This window comes from Cryptomeria japonica, chromosome 3, assembly GCF_030272615.1.
Source record: "Cryptomeria japonica chromosome 3, Sugi_1.0, whole genome shotgun sequence".
Lineage (NCBI taxonomy): Eukaryota > Viridiplantae > Streptophyta > Pinopsida > Cupressales > Cupressaceae > Cryptomeria > Cryptomeria japonica.
Genome location: NC_081407.1, coordinates 285,909,303 through 285,936,651, shown reverse-complemented (window position 1 = coordinate 285,936,651; position 27,349 = coordinate 285,909,303). Strand labels below are relative to the sequence as shown.

Below are 27,349 nucleotides of genomic sequence, written 5' to 3'. Positions count from 1 at the left end.
TAAAAATTTAATTTAAAAAAATTAATATATAAAATTTCAAGTATTATATAAATATACTACAAATAAAAATCTAACTTTAGTATTTTAAAATATTAAATTGTAATATATTGAATACACAGTAAAAATAAAAAATAAAACGACATTATTTAGAAAACAAAATATAAAGATTATATTTTTAAACTAAAATAAAAAACAATCATGACCCTAAGAATAGAACTTAATCAAAACCCAATGGGCTTGAGCTAGAAGTCTGATACAAGTAAACTGCCCACGACTAGAGATGAAGAAAACGCACATGTTTGTATGGTAAATTTGAAAATATCACACTAAATATTTTTCCCTTATGGAAGCTACTCTAACCAAAAAGTTATAATCTCATACTCGTGAGCTCACTCCTGAGCTCTTCTGAATCGTATAAATCTGCAAGCTCAACATAGTCGGTACATATTATAAACACTCAAAGATTCATTTTTTAAAATATATTTTAATAGAAAACCTATGCCCTATTCCATATTATTAAAATAATATTATAATATTTAGTTATAATGATCAATTAAGTTGTTAAAGTAGACTTTAGGAATATTCTTTATTCTTCTAGTTGTCATCTACATTTCTTAATTGGCAATCTTATCCTTATCAAATAAATTGTTTGTAACTCTTATTTAAGGAGACTTTCGCTTCTTTGTTAATATCAAATATCTTGGCAATCATTCTCTGTGCCATTACTTTCTATAATATGTTATTAGAGCTTGACTTTTGAAAACCTCAAGATCGATGAATGAAAATTCGTATTCATCACAAAGAGTTTAACAAAGGAAGCTGTATGGATTTTTGGAAAGACTTTTCGAATAAATTCATGAGTATATTTCTCAAGTTTTTTGACAGATTTTTTAAAATAAAATCATCAATTTTCTTTGTGCTCCAAATCTAAGTCACAACATTCGAATTCGAATTCAAATTTGGCAACCATAAAATTCAGATGAAGTTCGATAAGGGTAAAAATTCAGAAAAACAAATTGGATTAAATTCGCCTTATATAATTATTTATTTTTAATTATAATTAATGTATCATTGTATCCTTTTTTAGAATTTCAACAAATCGAAATGGCTCTGCATTTCGGCGGACAACGCAACTACCAGAGTAAGGGTTTTTATAATGTAGGAAAGCTTCCATCCACCGGTAGGGGCCCCCATCTGCAGAACCAGCCATGGCAAGTGGTGAAAAGCAGGCGAGCTGCTAGAGCTGAAAGAAGGGAGGCTAGGGTTTCCTTAGATTTGTCGAATGTTTGGGCGGTTCCCATTACATCACGAATCACAAGCTGCGCCACAAAGGCAAACTGCATCCCCTTGGGAACCAAAGCGACTGCTTTTGGCCCGTGTCAATCCCTTCAAAAGCCCCTGCAGAGTTCACAGCCACGCATCAACCAAGCGGAGGGTTTCATAAAACCTACCGGTGGTGGAGGAAAGGCCTTGCCATACCGACGCCATAATGTAAAAAATACCGAGCTTGCTTCGGTAATGAGGAATTCTCTTAACCACGAATGTAATGATGCCCTCAAGGCAACAAGGAACGAATGTGCCCTAAAGCTGGTTACTCCCAACTTGGATTGCATTCTAGTGGATGTAATGCAGCATTTTATGATCCTCTGCTTGTTAGGAGGCCTTGATGCATATTTGCCTTTGAGAAGAGGTTTGAGGCGATGAAGTGGTAGAAATCAACCCAAAAGAAGAATTTCGCTCTTGACCCTTCCAAAGGGACTAGAGCAAAATTCCCTATAGGTCTTGTCCTTGGCCTAGGTCCAGAGCGAAATCCTTAGTTTGACCCCCCTATCTTGCCTAAAATGATGAAAATGACCTTGTCTTGAGCTAGTTTGATGGTGGATTCACTTAAATGTGGAGAAAGGAGCTTGAATTTGATCAAGTTTGAAGGAGAATTGGATGAAGGAAGTGGAAAACCAACCAAGAATGTGGATTTCGCTCCTGACCCTTCGAAAGGGTCCAGAGCGAAAATCCCCATAGACCTCATTTTCTTCCTTGTTTTGGCCAAGTTCTTAGTTTCCAAGACATGTTGTGAAGGTTTTGATATGTTCTTGCCTTGAGAACTGATTGAAAGCATTAAAAGATGAAGGACTTTAGCCTAAAACTTGAATTTCCCTCCTAACCCTTCCAAAGGGTCTAGAGCGAAATTCTTGAAAGCACCCAATTTCTCCTTAGATGAGGTCAAGACCTTGGTTCCTATGGTGTGGATGCAAGTGGAGTTATGTATATTTGCCTTGCAAAGAAGATTGGAGTTGAAGAGATGAAGAGTCAAGCCTAAAACTTGAATTTCGCTCCTGACCCTTCCAAAGGGTCCAGAGCGAAATTCCTCTAAACCTCTCTTTTCTCTCAATTTTATGCCAAGACAAGTGTGGGTCAGGGTGAATTAGGATTGGAGATGTCCTTAGGCATGACTTTGAGTTGCTAGTAATCAACAAATTTGAAGGAATTGAGCAAAAACTAGAATTTCGAAACTGACCCTTCCAAAGGGTCCAGAGCGAAATTCCTAAGATCGCCTATTTCCCCTTCAAAACAAGTCAAACTTTTGGTTTCTATTTGGCCTAGAGAGGAATGGAGTAACGTTTCCTTGACCTTTGAGGTGAATTGAAGTGGAAAAATGATGAAATAAGCTCAAGAAGGTGAATTTCGCTCCTAACCCTTCCAAAGGGTCCAGAGCGAAATTCCTAAAATCCACCTTTTCCTTTCATTTTTGTGTTAAGCCAAGTGTGGATCAAGGTAGATTGAGCTTGGAAGGACCTCTAGGCATGCCTTGGAATGGATTGTGGCCACCAATGATGAATATTTTAGGCCAGGACAAGGATTTCGCTCCTGACCCTTCCAAAGGGTCTAGGGCGAAATCCTAGATAGGTCCTGTCCCTAGCCATGATTTTTAGCGAAATTCTCCTTTCTAGCCATTTTGAGGTCAAACAAAGTATGAGAGGAGGATCCAAAGGGAGATTGAAGGGGGGAACAAAGTGAGAAGAATGGAGCTAAGCAAGAGAAAACAAGCAAGGAATGAATTTCGCTCCTGACCCTTCCAAAGGGTCCAGAGCGAATTTCTTCAAACCACCGATTTTCTCCTTGAGTGAAGCCAAAACTTTGATCCCTATGGCATGGTTGAAGGTGGAGTGAGGTATTCTTACCTTGTAAGGTGAATTGAAGTGAAGGAAGTAAAGAAATAAGTCTAAAACTTGAATTTCACTCCTGACCCTTCCAAAGGGTCCAGAGCGAAATTCTCAATTTCACCTAATTTGCTCATAATGAAGGTCAAGGGGTGGATTCCTAGGCTTTAAAGGAGAGAAGGCTAGTGTATGCTTGCCTTGGAAGGCATTTTGGAGTTGAGAAATAATAGAATTTGTCCTAGAAATAACACATTTACATCCCTGTCATTTTTTCCTAAAGAGAAAATTCTCGTTATGCTGATATAAAGAACTTTATTTATTCATGCATTTTCTCATCTCACAGGTTCTTGGATATATAAAAATATAAATATGAACATAGTCATATTTATATATATAAAATATTTACAGAGATATATGCATATATATATATATATATAGACACTAATATTTAGATATACATATATACACATACATACATATATGTATATATATATACATATGTATACATATGTATATATGTATGTATGTATGTATGTATGTATGTATGTATGAATGTATGTATATATATATAGATATTTATTTGTATATATATATATATATATACAAATAAATATCTATATATATAATTATATACATACATTCATACATACATATATATATATATACATAACAGATATTTAAATACAATTATAATGATGCATATGCTGACATATATGTGTATATATATAAATAGGTGTATATGTATATATATGGGTGTGTATATATATATATATATATATATATATATATACAAACATTTAGGAAGATATATATGCTCATAGGCATATATATATTTTCATTGATTTGTCAACACATTTGTATAATCATCCATACATTAATACAAATATTAATCTATAAGTTCTCGAGCATAGCCTTTCTTCTACTCAAATTAAATCCTCTATTCTAGCGGCATATTCAGAGACGATGATGTGACCTTCCTTGCCACGTGCGCTAGCTATAACTTGTAAGTAGCAAGCTCAACTAATGCCGACAGTATCTTGGAGATCGTCTGGCTCCACTTGCCTTGCATCGTGACCCTTCATTCCTGCTCCTCTGATACTCTTAAGCGATCAAATTGGTTCTTTACCGAGATAGCTGAGTTGTATTTTACGACGCCTTTCAAAGCACAATTAATATAAGTAATGGCTATGTTTGTAAAGCAGTCGGTTATCCCAATATAATCAAGGTTGTCTTGTGATCTGAATGAGTTAAGCTTATTATGGATACTCCGCTGAGGCTAGTGGGGCTCAAGCGACAAATGGCATTTACAAGTGACATCAAAGAAGACGGATTGAAAGGCATTTTGGTCTTCCCAAATATCCTGGTTATTCGGGCAGTCAAGAAAATACTAGGGGAGGAGTATATTAAGAATGAGGACCACACTAGGGCCAATTCTGATATAGTGGCAATGTTCTTAGCGGTGGCCATGCACTTTGAGAGGGATAAGGAGGTGGTTGTGAAATTATGCCAAAGTTTGGGTTTTCAGTTCTTTTCCAAAAAAAAAATCATGGTGGTGGATTTTCTTATTTTTTCCAAAAAAAATTATGGTGGAGGGTTTGCTGATTTTTCCACAAAATCGTGGTTTCAATTTTTTGCCGATTCTTTTGTCAACAAAAATCGAAGTTTTTTGAGAAGCTGATCTTGGTGTCTCTAGATGACGTGAGGCATAGCTTTGTTACCCAACATCAAGTTGGAAGGATTATGGTAAACTTGGTCATATCTAGAAGTTTTGCAAAACCAGGGAGGGTCTCAGTGACAAGTTCATGTCACAGAGCATTCTGAGGAGAAGGGGGCAGCCTTCCATGCATTCATGGCTAAATGACCTACAGATTATGTGGTCTTTTGTAGGGTAGTTAGTAGAATGACCATTAAGGGAGGGTATTAAAGTAATTATGTAATATTTCTATAATAATCATTTGGTTAGTTAGTTTAAGATATTTCCTTCTCATAGTTTGTTTTTATTTAGAATGTTTCTTTTGGGTCTTTTGTTTTTGCTTTAGAAACTTTGCTTGTAATTGCTTATCTAAGAAGCCTTCGTCTCCTTTGTTACCTTTGTTAATATAACGTAAAATAATCAATTATCATTTCAACCAATAGCCTTAAAACATCAACAATTTTCTCAATGGTATGCCCACTTCCATTGTTAATGACTTTGAAAGATGCTGACCGGGAAATGGCACTAATCTGACTTATTTGTTTTCAGTATAAATCTTTAACCAGCAAATTAATGCTTTGGGGTTTGATGGAGCTTTGAGGTATTTTTGACTTTTTGAAGTTTATGCTTAGAATTTGACAATATAGAATGAATGCAAATGCAATACATGAAGAATAATAGACTGATATTTGGTTTCAGACTTCTGATTTTATTTATCAGCAAAGCCAATAATGGCCTACCAGGAATCCAACGATGGATTGAGGGTGACTTTATTTGCTTGAAAAGTGAGATAGAATGTTTGAAGCACCTCCAGTTGTAGCTAATGACTCCAGTAAGCTTTATTCATCTAATAAATAATTATCAAAAACAAATTTATAAAGAAATCTCAGGTCCAGTGCAATTTCTAGAATCTTGCCAGGCAAGATCTCTAGGAATGACCAATTTTCCCCACTAATCTGCTGACACAACTCCAAAATAACCATTGACTTCTTCTTATTAGCTGCCAACAATGAAATTTGATATGATTTGCTGGGCTAAAACCCTAGCAATTATTTTTATTGCAATCACCAGGCAAAACCAGTGGTATGGCCAGGCTGGGAAATGTACGGCCAGCTTGGAGAATGAAGAATCTTGCTGGAAATGGTATCTTTTCTACTCTGATCTGAAATTTGAACCCCTATGATGTTGTAATACTCTGATTTGCTCTTGAATTTGGCCCAAATGACCTGAAAAGAGCTTCCAATGAAGAACAATTTTCTGATTGGTGATAGGGTTTTCGTCCTACACCTGCAATTTGGAGGTTTCCATCCCCAAATCTGCTCCAGAGCTCTGTCAATATGCTACAGACCTGCTAAAGGTAAGAAATTCCCAAAATTCATCAAAACACATAATAATCCCCCAAAAGCTACGCCCAACTTGTTTTATGGCTTTCAACCCTAATTAAACCTCCATTGGAAAGATTCCAAGATTCCAAAGAACCTTCTCCCTTCATAACTCCACGCCAAGCTTGAGGGTTGCTTCTCATGAAAAGTTGGTCACTTTTAAAAGATATAATTACCATGGAGGGTGTGCAAGGTGATTTTACATTAAGTCTTCATTAAACATCTTTTAAGTTAACTTTTCCTATTTTAGAAAAAGTGACTTTATAACTATATATTATAAAGTTTCATTATAAGGCTCACCAAAGCAAGAAAATGACTAAGTGTAAGTCCCCTTTGGCTAACCAATCATCCCCTATACTGAGCATTTGTCTGCGGAGATGGATAACAAACAAATCTACAAATCTGGATGGCATCTAGAAAAGTGGGGACATTACAGACTTTTGGCAAGAATTGTTTAAGATGCAAGAATGCATGTGAAAATGAGCTTGACATATCATTATAAAACTAATGGTTAGACATAGATAATAAATGAATTCATGGAGACTTATTTACATTGCTTTTCTTTGGAACAATAGACTCATTGGGCTAAAAGGCTATCCCTTGCAGAATGGTGGTACAATACCTCTTCTCATTCTTCCATCAAGAAGATACAATATGAAGCAATAGATGGCCAACGTTTGCCATCTTTCACATCCTAGCTTGCAAGCAATTCAAAGGTACAAATTGTTGATTCAACTCTCAAGCTTTGAAAATATCCTTGAATTTTCATTTCTTCTTGCTCAAAGGTTGGGCCAAAGTCATAAACAATGGAAGTGGGCATACCATTGAGCAAGAAGATTTGATCAAGGAAGAGTTGGGCAAAAACAGAGGCTTTACAAGGATTGGAGAATAAAATTTGTGAAAATGTTTGTTTGTCTTGTTAGCATTTTGATTTGTCTGTATAGAGACAACAAATAACATGTGAGAGGTTGGACCTACCTTCTAATAGTAAGAGAAAGGTCCCTAGAAAATTAAAATAACTCTAGTCTCTAACACATGAACAAAATACACAATTATTAACAATATATAACATTATCTAGGGATTTTGGATAGATGTAAAAACTGAAATAAATTCCTAAAATTCCTGCCCTATCTTTATCATTTTAAGAATGAACATAAGACCCAATTTTCATAAGTGAAACAACTAAACTAGACACAACAAATACTTTCCCACTAGCAACAACATAAAACACTGAGTCGACACACATGAAAACAGGATAGAAGAACTGCCTCTAACACAAACAAACAATGTAAGAGTTTCGAAAATTAAATAACTTAGATGCATACAAAGCTATAAATAAGATGAGCATTAGTGGTACTACAAAGCTTAACACTATTCATCACTTTCAGTTCAACAAACATGCTAATCACACAAATTTCATATTCAACACTTCAATGACAAATTCTATTGTATAAGCATAACTTCAACTATCATTTATAATTTTTTGTGCCCAAAGCACTTATTTATAAATTACAAAGACCACCCAATTTTTGAGACTAGAGATAATAATTATTTATCCAAAAAATCGAAGTTTTAAGCAAAACTCTAAAAGCTACTTAAAAGAAAGAAAGAAAGTACTTAAAGGTAAAAACTATTATAAACAAAATAAATAAAAATTGCCCAAAACATACTATCCCCATCCCATCTAATCCCACCAAAAATAGACTTAGCCCAAAAAAGCTAATCTAAAAAGTCTTCTACATTTGAAGAATTTGAACTTTAAGTATCCAACGAGCCTAGAGAAACTAATCTTGGTGTACTATACTTGTCAACTGCCAACTAAACCTTTTCAATGAATTCTTTGGCAACATCTTCAATAGGCCTAGAAATTATTGTTTCCTTCTTGATTTGGGAATTAGCAAAAGTTGTACTACGACCCCTAGATCTCAATCTATGAGCATATCCTTCATCTTGAGCTTTAAAGCTCAAAATTTGTGCCTAAGAACTTCTCCATTTCTATCTTTGATGTGCTTGTCACTTTTCTTGCAACAAGATCTCAAATACAAGCCTTCGTTCAATCCAACATTTGTACAAAAATCCCTTGTCCCTAACACTTAGAATCTAACATAATCAAGCTTTGATACAAAAATGAATGAAAGAAAACATGCAGAATACACTTCCTACACTAATCTATAACAGGAGGTATGTGCAAATACACTAAATCTTTGCAGTTACAAGGAAAAATACACAACAAACTAATATACCATAAAACAATAATTTGTGGGAAAACTCTTTTTGGAAAAAAAAAACCACTCTAAAGCAACTCAATGTATTATTTAGTAATCAAAGGTTACAATACACTTGCAAAGTCTAAGCCTTCATAGGAGTATAACCAATAAGAGATATGGAGCAATTCTAGCAACATAACAGTACCTACAAAACTCATTATAAAAACCTCCATGTCCAGCACCTCAGAAATTGGAAAAGCTGTAAATGAAACCATCAAATGGTAATTAGGAAAGCCTGAACTAAAACCACTCAAAATGTGGTGCCCAGGTCCCTAGTTGAAAATCCAATGCTCAATCTTAAGATAAGTCCCCAAGTTAAAAATAGCATCTTCCTTCCACCTACCATAAGTTTGTGAGAATTACAAAGATGCCTTATGATGCATCATAACACATATCGTAAGTTGGTCAATGAGTCTAACTCTCTCTTACAGCTCTTTTATGGTCACATATTTTTACATTTCCAATGTAGGAGGCCCGAATCCCAAGGCCATAGTTTTTTATCAAGGGAGACAATCAAGGCCTTTTATAAAATTGTGGAGTTTGAAGAGATCTATGTCCCGAGCATCTTCAAAACCAATGCCAAACAACCTAGAATTATTTTTGAGACCTAACATGACCTCTATAGCCTAAGAATTGACCTTTTTTTGGTTCTATAGCCTAAAATTGTATTTTTAGTATTGTTAACATTAGGAGCAAAGTTGAGAGTCGAGACAACTTTCCTACCACATTGTCGTTCACCAAAAACTAACCATGAATAAATTAGTAACAAAAGCAAGAACCAAATGCAATCACAAACAACAATTTTGAAAAAGTATAATCATTCTACTGAGAAATTGTAATGATAAAATGCAAACATGAACGTTGTATAATTCATTGCCATTTTATTAATAGAAGAAAGAATCTATATCAACGTCCAAAATGATTGCTAGAAATTGTTCTTCAAATAAAGAAAAAGACAGCCACAAAATAAAAAAATCAAAGTCTACCAAAGAAAGCTGAACCAAAAAACTAAGAAGTCAAGTATTGCATTAAAACACATTGCACAATACAAAATCTACTTGAAGGTGCAAGAGAATCATTGGCAGTGAACATTTATATCAAAAAGAAAGGTTGTGTGATCAAGAAAAGAGTTTGTTGGATTATCGCCTTCTAAACAGCCATCAATAGAGCATCTATTACTGTCACCAAATTCTTGCCTTGACCAATTGAGCTATGTGAAGCTATATTTAGACATCGTAGATTACACCTTATCTTCAACCAAAAAGAGTTGAAGATCTTCTAAAAGAGGTCATAAAGCCAGAGAAACTAATCTATCTGTGGAATCTAAAATGGATGCAATGAAATTTGAACCTCCGAAATGATTGAACATTCCAATCAGTTACCGAAGTGTACATGCAATGGTTAGTGGTATAATCATTCCAAATCAACAACTGCATTAGAAAGCTTATCTTCATAGAATGGTTGATTGCATATATCAAGCTAGACTGGTCAAGCATACTTGAGTTAAATAGTACTGGGATGGGTATCAGCCTAGGAAATACAGATCCATAGGTGCAAATCACCATGAATGATGGAAGGTACACAAAGAGTCATTAACAAATGCAAAGAGTGCAAGGTGTATTAATTAAGCTCATGTGAGATTAGTAGTTGTGAATTAAATTACAACTCAATAAAGATGGGTTATTGAAGGAATGAGCTGGGTATTAAATACTTTACTATACAATTAATCCCAAAAAATGATTTCTGAAATAAGGAGTTGCATGCTTTCTTTTATAGTTCATTTAAAAGGTAGTATAAACTAATTAAACTATAAGAAAAAAATGAAAAAAACTTATCAAATTCATTTTCTCAATCATACCAAAGAAGCGAACAAATTTGTTGAACAATTCTTAAGACATTGAGCAATTTATATCAGTAAATCTCAATTACACCATAAGAAAAAAAACTACCATAATTATTGACTCCAACAAATTGTTCTTGATAATTAGAATAACCTATTGTTCTATTTTCTTCTAAATCCAATAAGTCATACAATTCAAACCTTTGCAGCCATCTTCCATGCTTCGACATCAGATGGACGATAAGCTGCTATTTGATCAAATGCTTCTGCTGCCCTGTGGTAATCATTAAGATCGACATACAAGGAAGCACGATCCCATTTGATAGCCATGTCATCTGGATCTGCTTTCATTGCTTTAGTAAGACAATAAATCAGCTGGCCTGTGTTTCCTTGCTCCCTGTACATGTCCAATTCAAATTACAAAACGTATTTTGGTTAGTCCAGTCTCCAACTACAAATAACATGAGTTGCAAAAATTTCAACACAGTTAGTACCAATAATCAGAATTCTTCAGAATCTAACATTACCAATATTAATTGTTCTAGATGTTTACCATGTATCTCTCTGTCTACATAAATTGTCAAATACAAATGTTGGACGCTCAACATCACCAAACAGCATGAGTGCAAAGGCCAGGGTATTTATTTGGAATTATTCAGCCTCGTCATGTCAAGTTATACCCTCCTCTATTCCACATTGTGCAAGCTTATTGGAGGAGGTTTTGTGCATACATGTAACCTCAATGAACAAATGAATTGTAAGTGGTACTTGCTAGATCAAATTCAGGGACAACAAACCAGACAGATTACAACCACCTGAACCTAATTTATCTAAGGCATTGTTAATATCGTAATAAATTTTAAGTTGCAACTGTATACACAAGAACGATGCATGTTATTAATATACTCAGTTGGGAAATCCTTCTTTCAAGCCAATTCAGTATGATTTAATCACACATTAGGGCATAAAATCAATTTTAGATGAAACAATACAAGAATTATTGACAATCACAGAGAAAGCTTGAGGTGGGCTGGTCATTGCTAAACATTAAAATTCTTCTCATCAAATCCAACACATTCAATTCTCATTAACTCTAATCAACACAATTAAGCTAAGTTACCGAATCGGGTACGGATACGAGTACGGGTACGTAGTTTCGGTACGCGGATACGTCAATTTTTTTGGAGGGGGTTGGGTACGTTTTGGGTACGCCTCTTTAATAAACATATGAAATCATAAATATATACATATTTAATACCTAAAACTTTAATGTCATAATAATATAAATCTATATTATATTAAATTTATAAGTTTATGAACTATTATCTTAATACCATATTAATATAAAATTATTTGATATTATTGAGTTTTTAAACATGTTAAATATTAATAATAAATATTAACAAAATAAAAGTAAAACTATATTCCTATCACTATTTTTCAAAACCTGTTAATATAAATACTACTTATTAGATCATTCATAAAATAACACATGTATAATAATAATAAAAATAATTAAATTAACAATAAATATTAAATAATATTTAATTTAATATTAATTAATATAATTTAATATAACTAATTTAAGTTTAAATTTAATAAACAATAGAATTCATTAAAACAATTGTAAGCTTCTTAATGTTAATAATAATAATAAACGATATTAAATTTAATAAAATTTTAGTAAATTAAAAACCTAAAATTAAAGTTAAAACACTTCCGTCGAACACAACTTTGGTTTTATCTCCGTCGGGAAGAAGCTATTCGAATGGATGGAAGAGTGAATCTTCGTTGGGAGGTGGCTACTTTGCCCTCGTCTGCCCTCATTTGACCTCATCGTGTGTCACCTCCCCTCGTCTGCCCTCGTTGTGCGTCGCCTTGCTGCGTCGTCTATGCTTGCATCTGTTCTAAAAAAACCCCTCGAAATCCACATTCGACATTGACTCGTCAAAAACGCCACAGAATCGAAAAATAAACGCCACGTCATTCCAAATACGTTGGGATTCATGGTTGAAAACGCGGATACGTTTCAGAGGGCAAATGCAGGAACCCTGTTCGATTCCACAGGGATTCCAGTTCGAATCCGAATCTGATTCGAATCGTACCCGAATCCAGGTCAAAACCTAGACGTACCGGTAACTTAGCAATTAAGCATTGACATGAAAAAAGTTAAGCATGATTCTGCTCCATGATGCTGACCAAGCTAGAAAATTTAAGCAAATGTCTTACAATCGCAGTCTACACATCTGTACACCTAAATAAATTAAAACAACATAATTTAGCAACTCGCCAAATTATACACATTCCAGCTGTTTGTTAATGGAAATCTTTAACAATGAACAATTTTGCAAAATTGTTAGCACAAGATACCATTCCCCAGTCTGAAATGGCTAATCAAGGTTTTTAATTACACTACAATTGCTTGAAAAAATAATCATATAGAGATGTATAGATTTACCATCAATATCTTGTGCAGGCAGCAAGATGGGTACTTGGTATACCTTTTTTATAGTTATGTAATGTTCCCTATTTTTAATTTTGTCTGTTTTCAAATTCTATTGTATTTTCTGATTATTGGAAGCAAGAAATTAACTAAAACAGCAAACTGAAAATTTAAATAAGTGGCTGGAAACACAAGAGTCAAACGTTCACATGTTGTTATAAACCCTCAAATACATCAATAGAGTGGATCTAACATGTAAATAACAATCTTCCACAAGGACACTTGCTGATTTGAACTTAATTGACCATGACCAGCTGGTATTGGAATAATAACAATACTCAAATTTGAGTTCAAACAGCCATACTACTTGTAAACATAATTTAAAAGATTCAAACTAGAATTTTATTAATCGCAGCTGTTGTAGCAAAATTAGAAATTTACAATGATGAAATTATAATTCACAACTTGTATGGCCAGTGCAAATGGAAAATCAGATTTGAAACTCTTGCAAAGTCCTTCTAAAACTGCTGTTCAAACCCCTCCAAAAATTGCTAAAGACTGATAAAGACAAATCTGATCCAAAAGACCTTGATTTATTGCTTGCTACAGTGGCAAACAGGGCTGTATGGACAGTTCTAGCGTATAAGCTGCTGATATAATGCTAGCACAAAAGTCAAAGTAGCAAGTATAATGTCTGAAAGTGATATGGCAGCTCCCAATTCATTGCGCAGACCTGAGTGTGATGTGTGATTTCCTAAAAATGATGATTGATCAAGTGCTCTAACTTTTGAACTGTACAGAAACCGTGGCTAGTACGAATGGCTGGCTGGACACACAATTTTGCTGATGACAAAAACAGAACAGCAATTACAGTTGCTTGATCTACCCTCAGAATGATGCCATCCAAGATGTATGACTGTAATTGAGGATTGTAGCAAAGTATAGCCCTGGAAAAGCATTCAAAATGCCCAAATTCGATTTGTACCCCTCTAAAAATGATGGCACTTCACTTCAATATGCTGGTCGCTGATGTGCGGTAACTGAAATGATGTAAACCAGCATCTGTATAATTGATCTCTAGCCTGGAATTTTCTGATTTTACTCCTCCAAAGGTATGCTCAGCTATGGTTGTTAAACTTAGTATAAACTATAAAGTCCTTAAATCCAACAAATGGCGATGCCAAACAACTCATATAATTCTGAAAACTGATGTAAAAACTCTCCAATATCCTAGGGAAACACTATAGCAGCACTATAGCAACAACATATATGATATAAACCATCAAAAGATAAAATCTTCAACAAATCACTATAGCAGTAACATGCAGAGTTGAAAAATGTCTTCAAATCCTCACTTAACATATCAGTACATTTGTGATCCCCAGATGGAATCACCCAAAATGGGAAACAAGGGTTTTCTTCCTTGATCCCAAATGTGGAATCCAAGAGGGTTTCTGTCCTCTCAACCCCTGAGCAAACCAAAGGTATTCATACTTCGATGGCAAAACTTGAATACCAAATCTCACAATGAAAATGCCAAATGAGGCTAGGTGCCTTGTTCTATATTCTTCCAATTTAGGACGTTGATTAAATTTCACTCCAATTAATATTTAAAAATACTTTTTATTTTATTTTATTTTTGATATACAAAAATATTTTTTATTTTTGATATTCAAAAATATTTTTTATTTTTGATATTCAAAAATATTTTTTATTTTAATATTAGTGTTTGAAATGTTGATGTTATAGCAGCAGGAGATATCTTTCCCCTGACTGTTATCTTAACTATTATAAATAGTTTATTCATCGCTGACTTCATTCATCACTGTCTTAACTAAATTGATTGTTATTCCTACGTGTGTTTCTTTTTAGTTTATATTCATTTGTTAACGGATGATTAAGACTAGTCGGGTGTTAGTTAATTCGCACCCCTTGCTTTAATGTATCACCGCGATTGGGGTCATGACTCTTCACGTCTTTTGATCGGGTATTTTATCCCTTCAATTGAGGGACATTAGAACACACACGATCAGGAGTTATATGCTGTTCTTATACTGCGATCTCTGTGAATGATCTGCTGTATAGTTCGCTGAACATAATCGGTGAATGAATGCTGCATGATACCTGTGAAAGATATACCGTGTGATGCCCGTGATTTATATATGCGATATATAAATGCTCAGCAAACAAATACAATCAAATTGAACATAACACAAAAGGAAGAAATCAATTTCTTCAATATACTGTTACATTGCTTCAGATCGATATAATTTAAGGAGATATTAAATTAAATAATTCTGCAAATTTAAATTCTGATCCAAAATTTAACATGGTATCAGAGCGGGTCTAAGCAAAGATTGTGATCAGAATTATTTAAACAGCGAAATATTCTTCTCTTCTTCTTAGGGCATCTATCTTAGCATCGAAAATGGTAAACGGACTCAAGGTTGAAGATAGACTCGATGGTGCCTCTAACTTCACCTCTTGGAAGTTTAGAGTCCTAAATGCATTAGAAGAAAACAATATTCTCGAGTTTGTGGAAAAAGAAGTGCCCGAACCTTCCGATGAGACTGAGAAAACACAATGGAGGAAGAATGGCACAAAGGCCAAGAAGATATTGATTGATTCCGTGAAGGATCACCTTGTGGCTATTATCTCCAAGTTGAAATCAGCTAGAGAAATGTTCAAAACTTTGGAGGGATTGTATGAGATTAATAACACCAGCAGAGCTCTTGCTTTAATACAACAGCTTCATCACATCAAGATGGCTAAAGGAGATTCAGTCATCTCCTTCTTCATGAAGATTACTGAACTAAAGAATCAACTATATGCCATTGGAGACATAGTATAAGATAGGGAATTAGTCATGTTGGCACTTAATGGTCTTCCCCAGTCTTGGGAGCCTTTTATCCAAAGTATCAATGGAAGATCTAAGCTACCAAAGTTTGATCGTCTTAGAGCAGATTGCATCCAAGAGGAATCCAAGTTGGCAGCGAAAGGTATTGGTCGTAGCTCTCACAATGAAGACAATTATGTTCTTGGTGCTCAAACTTCAAAGAGGAAAAGAAGAGAAGGGAGAAAAGGAAATTTCAAGAGGAATAAAGATAGGAAATCAGATGCTACTCCTGAATCAAAGACGAAGAAGGATCTCTCCCATATTCAATGCTTCAGATGTGACAAGTATGGTCACTATGCTAAAGATTGTCCAACAAGACCAAAGCATCATGCCTCTATCGCAGATATGAATGACGTCTCTCCTCTGAAGGAATCAAGAGATAATTCAAGTGGATTTCTATTCATCTCTGCCCTATCAAGCAATGTTCCAACCGATAGTAGCACATGGTTGATTGATAGTGGCGCTTCAAGTCACATTACAAGTTATAGAGAACATCTTTCAAAATTAATAGAAAGAGAAACTCACCTTCAAGTGGTAATTGGAGATGATGCTTGCTATTCAATAAAAGGTGTTGGAAACACCTCTCTTCACCTAGATTCTGGCATCCCTCTTCATTTGAGTGATGTCTTGTTCGTGCCAGGAATCAAGAGGAATCTTGTATCAATTTCAGCTTTAGAAGACAAAGGATATCAAGTTGCATTTTCTAAGGGAAAAGTTCTTGCTTGGCCAAAGAACTCTAGCATCAAAATAGCCCGAGTGATTGGTGTTCATCAAGAGAGTCTATATAGACTTCCCATTCGCCCAATTTAAGCATTGATGCATGATTCCACCAACTCAAGTGAGCTATGGCATAGGAGACTTGCTCACCTTCACTTTAGAGCTCTTCCATCCATGGAGAAGATGGTTACCAGCCTTCCAAAACTCAGTCAAAAGCATGATTGTATTTGTACAGGATGTGCAATGGGTAAAAATACTAACGGTCCTTTTCATAGTAGTGAAAGTAGATCAAAATGTATTCTAGATCTCGTTCATTCTGATTTGTGTGGACCAATGCCTATGGCATCCTTGAGTGGTTTTTGGTATTATGTAATTTTCATTGATGACTACTCTAGAAAGACTTGGATTTATTTTTTGAAGTCTAAGGAATCTGAAGAAGTGCTTGAGAAATTCAAAGAATTTAAGGCTCAAGTAGAAAATTTGTCCGAGAAAAGGATCCAAGGTTCTGAGATCTAATAACGGAGGAGAATACACCTCTGGAAGCTTCCATAATTTGTGTATCGAGGCAGGGATTAAGAGAGAGTTTTGTGTTCCTTACAATCCCTGTTGCCAGGAATAATCATTATGTTATGTTGTCATATTATGTTTATGTTGTCGTTGGTAATAATGAGTTACAGCGGTCAGTTAGTTAGCCGACGGGTAAGTAGTTGGAGTCGCGACGGTTGTGTCGTACCCCTTCGGCTGTTATATATTGCACTACCTTTCCTTCTTAGAGAATCATCATGTTAGTCGTGTCAGATGTAATGTTATAAGCACTTGATGTACATGGACTGTTGAATTAATATAGAGACTAGTTATTTAATGTATTTCCATTATGTTCTATGCATTTACTTTCTGCATTTAACCGTTTACCCGAGAGGGCAAACAATCCCCAGCAAAACGGAGTTGCAAAAAGGAAAAACAGATCCATAGTTGAGGCAACCAAAGCTATGATTCATGATCAAGACTTACAAACCTTCCTTTGGGCAAAAGCATCCAGAACTGCAGTGTATGTTCAGAATCGGAGCCCTCATAGAATATTGGAAAACATGACTCCTAAAGAAGCATTTATAGGTGTGAAACCTGAGGTTAGTCATTTGAGAATCTTTGGTTGTCATGTTTATATTCATGTGCCTAAAGATAAGAGATCTAAGTTGGAACCATCTGGCAAGAAAGGAATGTTTGTGGGTTACAGTGAATCTTCAAAATCCTACAAGAATTACATTTCTGGACAGAAATAAATAGAGATCAGCAGGGATGTCACTTTTGAAGAAGATGTTGCATTCAAAAGATCTAAAGGTTCATACATGGAGATAGATAATGAAGACCAAGAGACTCCTCAGGACATGGACGTTAATCATACTCCTGAGATTCAGAGGGAGTCTACTGAACCTGAAGAGGCTATTGATCCAGTTAAGCCTTTGGAACCTACTGATAGTCCAAGAGATATTGGTATAGGTCGAAAGAGACCTCTATGGGTTAGACAGACTATGCAAGATGCAGAAAAGTATGCAGCTCCTAGAGGCACATTCAGAGAAAGCAAAAGACCACAAAAGTTTCCAGGCTATGTGGCATCAATGAGCCACATCATTGAGTCTGAGCCTTCCAGTGTTGAGGAGGCATCAACTCAACAAGTATGGAAAGATGCTATGACAGAGGAGTATCAGCCCATTCTCAAGAATGATGTTTGGGATGTTGTACCTAGACTAGAAGGGAAATTAGTTGTGTCTTCCAACTAGCTTTTCAAGATCAAGCATGCAGCTGATGGAAGGAAGCATTGAAAAGTACAAAGAAAGATTTGTGGCTAGAGGTTTCTCTCAGAAAGAGGGAATAGATTATGAGGAGACCTTTGCTCCTATTGCTCACTATACATCCATCAAGACTATTATTGCTATTGCATCAGCTAAAGGATGGAAGCTACACCAAATGGACATAAAGACAACATTCCTTAATGGTGTAATTGAAGAAGTGTACATTGAACAACCAGATGGGTTTGTGATTCATGGAAAGGAATCACATGTATGCAGATTGAAAAAGGCATTGTATGGCCTTAAACATGCACCTCGTGCTTGGTATGAGAGGATTGATCGATACTTGATGAGCTTGGGATTCTCCAAGAATGATGCAGATTCAAATCTCTACTTCAAGGTAATTGATGGTGAGACTCTAATATTGATTCTTTATGTTGATGACTTGTTTCTTACTGGAGAAGATCATCTCATTGTCAAATGCAAGGAGTTAGCTTCTGAATTTGAGATGAAGGATTTAGGTCTTATGCATTACTTTCTAGGATTGGAGGTGTGGCAGAGCCCCAATGAGACTATTCTAAGTCAAGGGAAATATACTATAGATATCTTGAAGAGAGTTGGGATGATGGATTGCAAATCTATGACTACACTGATGGAAACAAATTTGAAGAAGTTAAGTGTCTGTAACTAGTTCAGATCTAGTGGATCCTACTATGTACCGACAGTTGATTGGATCGTTAATGTATCTAGTCAATACTAGACCAGACATTTGCTATGCAGTGAGTGCCCTCAATCAGTTCATGTGTGAAACAAGGCAAATTCATCTAGTTGCAGCTAAGCATATCTTGAGATACTTGTGTGGCACAGTTGGATATGGTTTGAGATATTCTTCCAATGTAGATCTAAAGCTACAAGGCTACTCCAATTCTGATTGGGCCGGAAGCATAGTTGACAGGCAGAGCACCTCTGGATGTTGCTTTAGCTTGGGGTCTGCCATGATTTCTTGGTGTAGTAGGAAGCAGTCTTCAGTGGCACTAAGCATTGCAGAGGCTAAATATATTGCAGCATGTGTAGCAGTTCAAGAAGCGGTGTGGCTTCCGAAGTTCCTTTCAAGATTGTTTGCACAAACATTGGAGTCGACTATCATTCATTGTGACAATCAAAGCTGTGTGAAACTATCTGTCAATCCAGTGTTTCATGACAAGAACAAAACATGTTGACATCAAATAACGTTATATCAGAGATATGGTGTTGAGGAAAGCAATTCAACTCAAGTATATTTGCACTGATGAACAGACGGCTGATATTCTCACCAAGCCTCTCTCCAGAGTAAAGTTTGTGCATTTTCGAGACAAGCTTGGAGTTGTGGAGAATGAAGCCCTTGCTGAGAGGGAGACGCAACATCAGTGATCTTTTGTAATTTGTTATAATGCATCTTTCTCTGTAACAGAGAAATTTGAGGTGAAAGCCCTTGTCCATCTCTAAGCTGGAGATGTGGTTCTTCCACCCTCTATGTGTTACGGGACTTTTTCTCATGAAAATAAATTGTAATAAATGTAATTATGAACATTATTATAGTTATGAAAGGGTGTGATTTTGGTAATCACCCTGTGACATTATATAAACCCGTGAATTAATAAAGAAGGATATTGTTGATGTGTCTTTTGTACACGACCAAACACAGAATAAAATACCTAAAGGTACCTTATCCTCTATTGAACAAAGTTTCCCGACTGCTGAAGATCTCGCCAAAGGATCAGTCGGAGTAACTCCAAGGCTATGATATGTAGGTTCTCTACGTGTGGATAAGCTCTTCGAGGTACGATGTGATTTTGCTGGAATCACAAGGGGACTTACATTCGACGACCTGAACGTCTGATTTACTTTGGATATTGTTGGAACGTGAGATTTTATTGGTCCTAGATTTTGAAAAAAAAGGAAAAAGGAGAAGGGTTGAAACGGGATCTATTTCTAATACTAAGAATGTAAGAGCAATGAATGACCTTTGATGAAATTCTAATAAGTCTTGCTTTGACATACCAGGACCATCTCCACAAGGTTAGTGCAATCTTCCGAGGAAAGCTTTATGATGTTCAAATCACCGCTACAGGCATGGACACCATCAGGCTGTTGCATATCAATGAAGAAGTGACAATTGAAGTTAAGCTTAAGCTGAATGATTCCAGTTGACTACACAAGGCAAGTCTGCAATCAACAAACTGCTAGTAGTATGGATATACAAATTTCACCATCGATCATACACATTTCTTCCACTCATCTAATAACATGAAATCAAATTTGAGAAGTATAGAGACCATGCAAATTGTTGAATCGACCCATAGAATTCACCATTTCTTCAATGAAGTTTACAAGTCTTTTTGCAACAATATCTTGGCAACAATTTTTGCCTTCTCTTTCTACTCTATTCTAACTATTTCCTACTCTCTGACTATTCACTATTAGCTAACTATTAACCCCACATTAACTATTAACCAACTATCAACCCTTACAAATGAGGAGCCAGGGCTTTATATAAAGAACCCTTTACAAACATACGGCTCTAATGGACTTAGAACCAATGGCTAGGATTACAAGATAGAAACCCTAATTAGGGTTTGTTACAACAATTTTCCTTAGCCAATTAGAAAATTACATTTCAGGAGTGAGGACCAATAAGAAGCAAGGGTAGGTGCCTCAAAGTTTGTGCCATCCCCGATAAATGAGGTACATTGAATCTGGACATGCTGAGGTGGACCAATCCGACTAGAGGCAAAATGACTAGGATGCCACCTTGTTTGATGTTTGTGCCTTGATTGATCTTCCTTCGTCCTTGATGTACTTTGATGAAAAGCGTGCCTCCTTGACTCCCATATGCTTGATGAGGCTTCCTTATTGTCAAGTCTTCCTTCTCCAGTAGCATATCTTGCCCTGAAGTGCTGGCAACTCCTTTCTTTGTCATCATGTGGTTCCTTAGTGTGGTGAAGTGAAAGTTTTGGCAATTGCTTGAACACTTGTAGTCTTTCAATGCTTCAAAACACCTTGAGTCCACCTTTATGCTTTTGGGATGTCCTTGATGAGGATGGACTGGAATAGGTCGTCCTTGTCTTGGCCTAGTCTTCTTTCATCTGCAAAACAAACCAAAAGATGATTAAGGACACATATGACATATTCATTTCAACATAGCATTTTCCACCTTAAATCATTAATGAGAAGACATCAAAATGGAATTTCGCTCAAGATTTTCCCCAGGGACAGGCCCTATAAGAATTTCGCCTTGGACCCTTTGGAAGGGTCAGGAGCGAAATTTGCATTCCTGGCCAATTTAGACCTCATTTCATCATAATCTCACAACTAGCCCTTTGCCTGGCTCAAACAAGGTGAAAAAATAGGAGTTTCAAAGGATTTCGCCCTAGACCCTCTGGAAGGGTCCAAAGCGATTTCCATGATTATGTCTCAACTGTCTCAATTCCTTACTCCGAATTGCTCTTAAAGGTGAGCATATGCTAGTTTTATTTCAACAAAGCCTAGAAATTCCATTTTTTAGCTTCCACCATGGGTGAATTAGGTGATCATGAGAATTTCACTCTGTACCCTTTGGAAGGGTCAGGAGCGAAATTCAGCCTTTAGGTCAAAATTCACCCTTCTTAAACTCAAAACTTACTCAAATGCAAGCTCGTGGCAATCTTCAAGTCTAATCCACCTTGATCACTATCTTGGCTCAACACAATCTTGGAGGAAACATGAGATTTTCTGAATTTCGCTCTGGACCCTTTGGAAGGGTCAGGAGCGAAATTCAAGTCTTAGGCTTAATTCTCCATTTCCTTCACTTCAACTCATTTTGCAGGGCAAAGTAAATATCATTCCAACCTCAACCACGCCCTAGGAATCAAAGTCCTAGCTTCACACAAGGAGGAAATAGGCAGTTTTGAAGTATCTCGCTCTGGACCCTTTGGAAGGGTCAGGAGCGAAATTCATATTTTGCTTGTTTTTCTTGAGTCAACTCCATTCCTTTCCTCTAGACTCCCTCATTTGAATCCATCTCTCATCTTGGCAACATTTGCTTGATCCTCAAAAGGCTTGAAAAGGAAAATTCGCTCAAAAACCTAGTCAGGGACAGGACCTATCTGGAATTTCGCTCTGGACTCTTTGGAAGGGTCAGGAGCGAAATTCATATTTTAGCTCAAAATTTGCATTTTTGGTGATCAAGAATCGTTCAAAGGCAATCCAAAGGATTTCTCTCACCTAGGTCTAGGCCTGACTTCACACAAAATTTGGAGAAAAAGATGGTTTTAGGGTTTTTTCGCTCTGGACCCTTTGGAAGGGTTAGGAGCGAAAATCTTGTTTTGAGCTTATTCTTCCATCCTTTCAACCTCTATCAACTTCAAAAGGGCAAGAACACCTCTCCTCACACTCATCCAAGCTACAAAAACTCAAAGTTTGACTTGACCTATAGGGAAAATAGGTGATTTTAGAAATTTCGATTTGGACCCTTTGGAAGGGTCAAGAGCGAAATTCATATTTTGCTCAATTCCTTCAAATTCCTGGATCACTAGCAACTCAAAGTCATTCTTAGGGACATCTCCTTCTTGATTTTACCTTAGCCCACACTTGATCTAGCACAAAGTTAAGAGAAAAGAGTGATTTTGAGAAAATTCGCTCTGGACCCTTTGGAAGGGTCAGGAGCAAATTTCTTATTCTTGACTTGATTCTTCATCCTTTCAATCTCATTCTTCATTATAATATTAAATTTCATCGTTTTTCACCCAAGGAACAAAGTTTTAAGCCCAAGCAAGGTTAAAAAATAGGTTTGTAAGGAATTTCGCTCTGGACCCTTTGGAAGGGTCAGGAGCGAAATTTCCATTCTTGGACAAAATCCTCACTTTTCAACGCTTTCAATCATCCCCCAAGGCAAGCACACATCAATCCACCTTCCAACATGCTTTAGAGACCAACACTTAGCCAAAATTAGGAAGGAAATGAGGGTTATGAGGATTTTTCACTCTGGACCCTTTGGAAGGGTCAGGAGCGAAAATCTTGATTTATCCAATTCTCTCTCAAACTTGATCAATTTCAAGGTCCTTTCAAACTCTATTCATCATTTTAGGCAAGATAGAAGGTAAAATGGAAGATTTCGCTCTGGACCCTTTGGAAGGGTCAGGAGCGAAATTTCCATTCTAGGTTGATTTTCACCATTTCATCTAATCCATCTTTAAACTTGATCAAATTTGCCTCTCCTTACCACCATCAAGTCCATTTGCCACTCACTTGGCTCAAAGCAAGGTCTTTCCAATGTCCTAGGCAAAATAGAGGGTCGGATGAGGATTTCGCTCTAGACCCTTTGGAAGGGTCAGGAGCGAAATCCCTACTTTAGGCTAATTTCCATCATTTTGTAGTCTTAAACCTCCTCTCCAAGGCAAACATGCATCCAAGTCTCCTCAACTATGCCTCAAAAATCCAAAACTTGGCCATATGAAAGAGCAAAATAGAGGAAAAGGTGAATTTCGCTCTAGACCCTTTGGAAGGGTCAGGAGCGAAACTCATGCTTTAGACAAAATCCACACTCTCCAACTCCTTCAATCACTCCCTAGGGCTAGAACATATCAAATTGCCCTTACCATGCCCAAGGAACAAGGTTTTCAGTGCAAACAAGGAGAAAAAGGTGACCTCTAAGAATTTCGCTCTGGACCCTTCGGAAGGGTCAAGAGCGAAATTCACCTTTTGAGCTAATTTCTCACTTATTTTCTCCTCTTCATACCTTGGACAAACCTCGTTAGGCTTCCTTCCATCATGATCACATGAATTTGCTCTTCAAGTTGACATCTAGCCCAAGAATTTGGTGAAAAATAGGGTTTTACATGAATTTCGCTCTGGACCCTTTGGAAGGGTCAAGAGCGAAATTCAACTTAGGGTATAATCCTGACTTCATCTTTCACATTCCTTCACTTAAACAAGTGCTTTTGCCTCCACTCAAGTCTAGGAATGAGCTAGTTCATGATCTTGGGCAATATAGAGTTGACCTATAGAGGAATTCGCTTTGGACCCTTTGGAAGGGTCAGAAGCGAAATTCCTATTCTAAGCTCAATTCTCCTTCAAACTTACTTGACTTTGCCTTGGACATGATCCTAGACACATTTCCTTCCATGTCTTTCGCCAATTTTCTCAACCACTCACTGACTTACTCGAACTCAAATGAGACACAACCAACAAAACTAAGCCTAAGGAAGACCTTGAAAGAAACCCTAACTTGGAGCATCCACTGACTCATCCTAGCTCAAGCAAAGCCTACTATCAGGCGATCCCCTTGACAGCACTCATCATGCAAAGGCTTACTGACAAAACCCTAAAAGACCAAGAAAGCAAACCCTAGAAAGCAAAAAGTAGGGGTCCCCATTTGCAATGGGGCGATGTGTGAATACGTCACAATAGATACACGGGGAGAAAATAATAGAAGAAAAAGAAATTGAAAGAAGCAAAAGTGAGAGGATAGTTAAGGTCTGGTGGTTGGGCATTGGGCATTGGAGAAGGGGCATACAGTGTGTGTCCAACTCGGGGTACAGTGTACACCCGAGAGTGTCCTGGCCAAGGTTGTGTTTATTTCATGCCGTGAAGGCATGTGGGGTTCTGTGTAGGAACTGTGTCCTCTTGCAATGCTTCCTTGCCTGGAAACCCTAGGCCTATAACTAATCCTCTACGTGTGGGAAAACAACCTCTATGTGATTTACAGATATGTATTAATCAATTTCATATAGTCATTGCCCTAATGTTTCACTACTGCAAATTATTTTCTCAATGTTTTATTCTTGATATATATATTAATGTTAAGATTTCCTCCTTAAATGGATTTAATGTATAAAATTTATATGGTTATATTTCAAATGTTTCTTTGAAATAAATTTATAATTAATTTATCTATTATTACATTTACTTTTCTAAATGTATTAAATGTGGTATTAAAGCATTATAATAAATAATAAATTAAATTGCCTTACTGTCAAGATTATTTATATTAGGTGAAAAGGTTAATTACATTAGGTTAAACTTTAATATTTGATTTATTTAATCCGTTGTTAATATTTAATTAACCATAGAGGAAAAGTACCATCACACTAGGAGTAGCCATGGTGGATGTCATGTTGAGAGACTCCATGACAACATCACACTGAGAGACTCCATGATGAATCCTTTGTACTTGTGTTTTTTTTTCCACACATGGGAGTAGCCATGGTGGACGACATCACGTTGAGTGACTCCATGATGGGCACTTCTGCACATATTCCTTTGCACACATGGGAGTAGCAATGGTGGAAATCACGTTGAGTGACTCTGTGATGAACCCTTCTTCCACAAATGGGTGTAGCCATTGTGAGTGTCATGTTGAGAGACTCCATGACATGGATATTTGGAAAGATACCTCCCTAGCTAAGAGGGAGTGTTGATGTTATAGCAGCAACAGATATCTTTCCCCTTATTGCTATCTTAACTATTATTAATAGCTTATTCATCGCTGTCTTAACTAAATTGATTGTTAGTCCTACGTGTGTTTCTTTTTAGTTTATATTCATTTGTTAACGGATGATTAAGACTAGTCGGGTGTTAGTTAATTCGCACCTCTTGCTTTGATGTATCACCCTGATTGGGATCATGACTCTTCACGTCTTTTGATCAGGTATTTTAACCCTTCAATCGGGGGGCATTAGAACACACAATCAGGAGTTATATGCTGTTCTTATACTGCGATCTCTGTGAATGGAACATGTATAGTTCATGGAACATAATCAGTGAATGAATGCTGCATGATACCTGTGAAAGATATACTGTGTGTGATGCCTGTGATTTATATATGCGATATATGAATGCTCAGCAAACAAATACAATCAAATTGAACATAACACAAAAGGAAGAAATCAATATCTTCAGTATAATGTTGCATTGCTTCAGATCGATATAATTTAGAGAGATATTAAATTAAATAATTCTAATCAATAATTTAACATGAAAAACACTTTGTTTAATGATATTATTTAAGTAGCTCCTTAGATTAAAAAATTAACAAGCCCAACTTAAAAATACGTAAATTTATTTCCCTGCTTTGCACTTAATCCTACAGGAAAAAGAAAAAGGCTAGAAGTCTTCTCCATGGTACTATTTCCGAAAAGGGGACATGACAAGTTAATCCCAAGTATTTAATATCTATGATGCCACTCGATAATTATTTTTCAATTCATATACTTATTGTTATTTAGAGGATTATCAAGTAATGAAGTATCAATGTTTAGCAATCAATGGTTGTTATATGTTTCCACATATTCATTGTTTTCTTATATGCTGCTGCCAATTTGTTAATGCTGCAATTTATAATATAATTTTTAATAGAAAGGATAGAATTAATATATGTTATCATTGATGAACCCGATATAGCAGCATGAGAAAATTTTGTCATTATACATTGATAGCAGCTTTGAACGCCAAGCTATGATTAGACATCAAAAAGTAAGACGAGAAAAACAAAGCAGAAGCTAAGAGACAGGAGATCTGAATGGTTGTGCAAACAAAAGCAACCTATTGATATCAATATCTATCATATTCCTGTATTAGAAACAGAAGCAGTTAAGTTGTCTCTGTTAGAATTAGGATCACTAAGCATTTGCTAGTATCAAATTTGGAGTAAATTACTAAATTAATAATGAATAATGTATGTACAAATAGGTAGAGTGATTGGGTTGAATCAGAAGTCAATCCCACCACTCCATCAGTGATGGCAATTAAGCTCGACCATCTGGCAAAAAATTGGCGACATGTGCCTTGGATGAGTTTGACCAACTCTCCAAGTTGCCATATAACCTACATAGGGATACTTATTAAATAATAAGTGAAAAATATTCTACACTAACACCCTTCCTTAAGAACAACTTAGGGAGGAATGAATGCAATGATGATGGATCCCATCTACCAGCCTGTTAGGTACCCATGTACAATTGAAGATCTCTCATAAACAGAGAAAGGGAGAAAACCCTATGGGAACAAAACTCCCCTCTAATGAGAAAGAGAAGGATAAGACCTCCTACAAAGATGTTTATGTGAAGATGAACATGAGAATAAAGAACTCCTAAAGCATGTCAAGAACGTAAACTCTGCCGAAAGATGAACTAGTGTATGCCGGAATCA

General features: G+C 36.2%; 1 protein-coding gene across 1 annotated transcript in view; it reads right to left on the bottom strand.

Moving 5' to 3' along the window:
* Nucleotides 1-27,349, bottom strand: part of LOC131029625 (uncharacterized) — a 158,313-nt gene that overhangs the window by 73,688 nt on the left and 57,276 nt on the right. Inside the window, exon 5 of the mRNA XM_057960193.2 lies at nucleotides 10,543-10,738. Coding sequence (XP_057816176.1) covers nucleotides 10,543-10,738 — 196 coding nt within the window. The remainder of the gene's footprint in view (nucleotides 1-10,542; nucleotides 10,739-27,349) is intronic.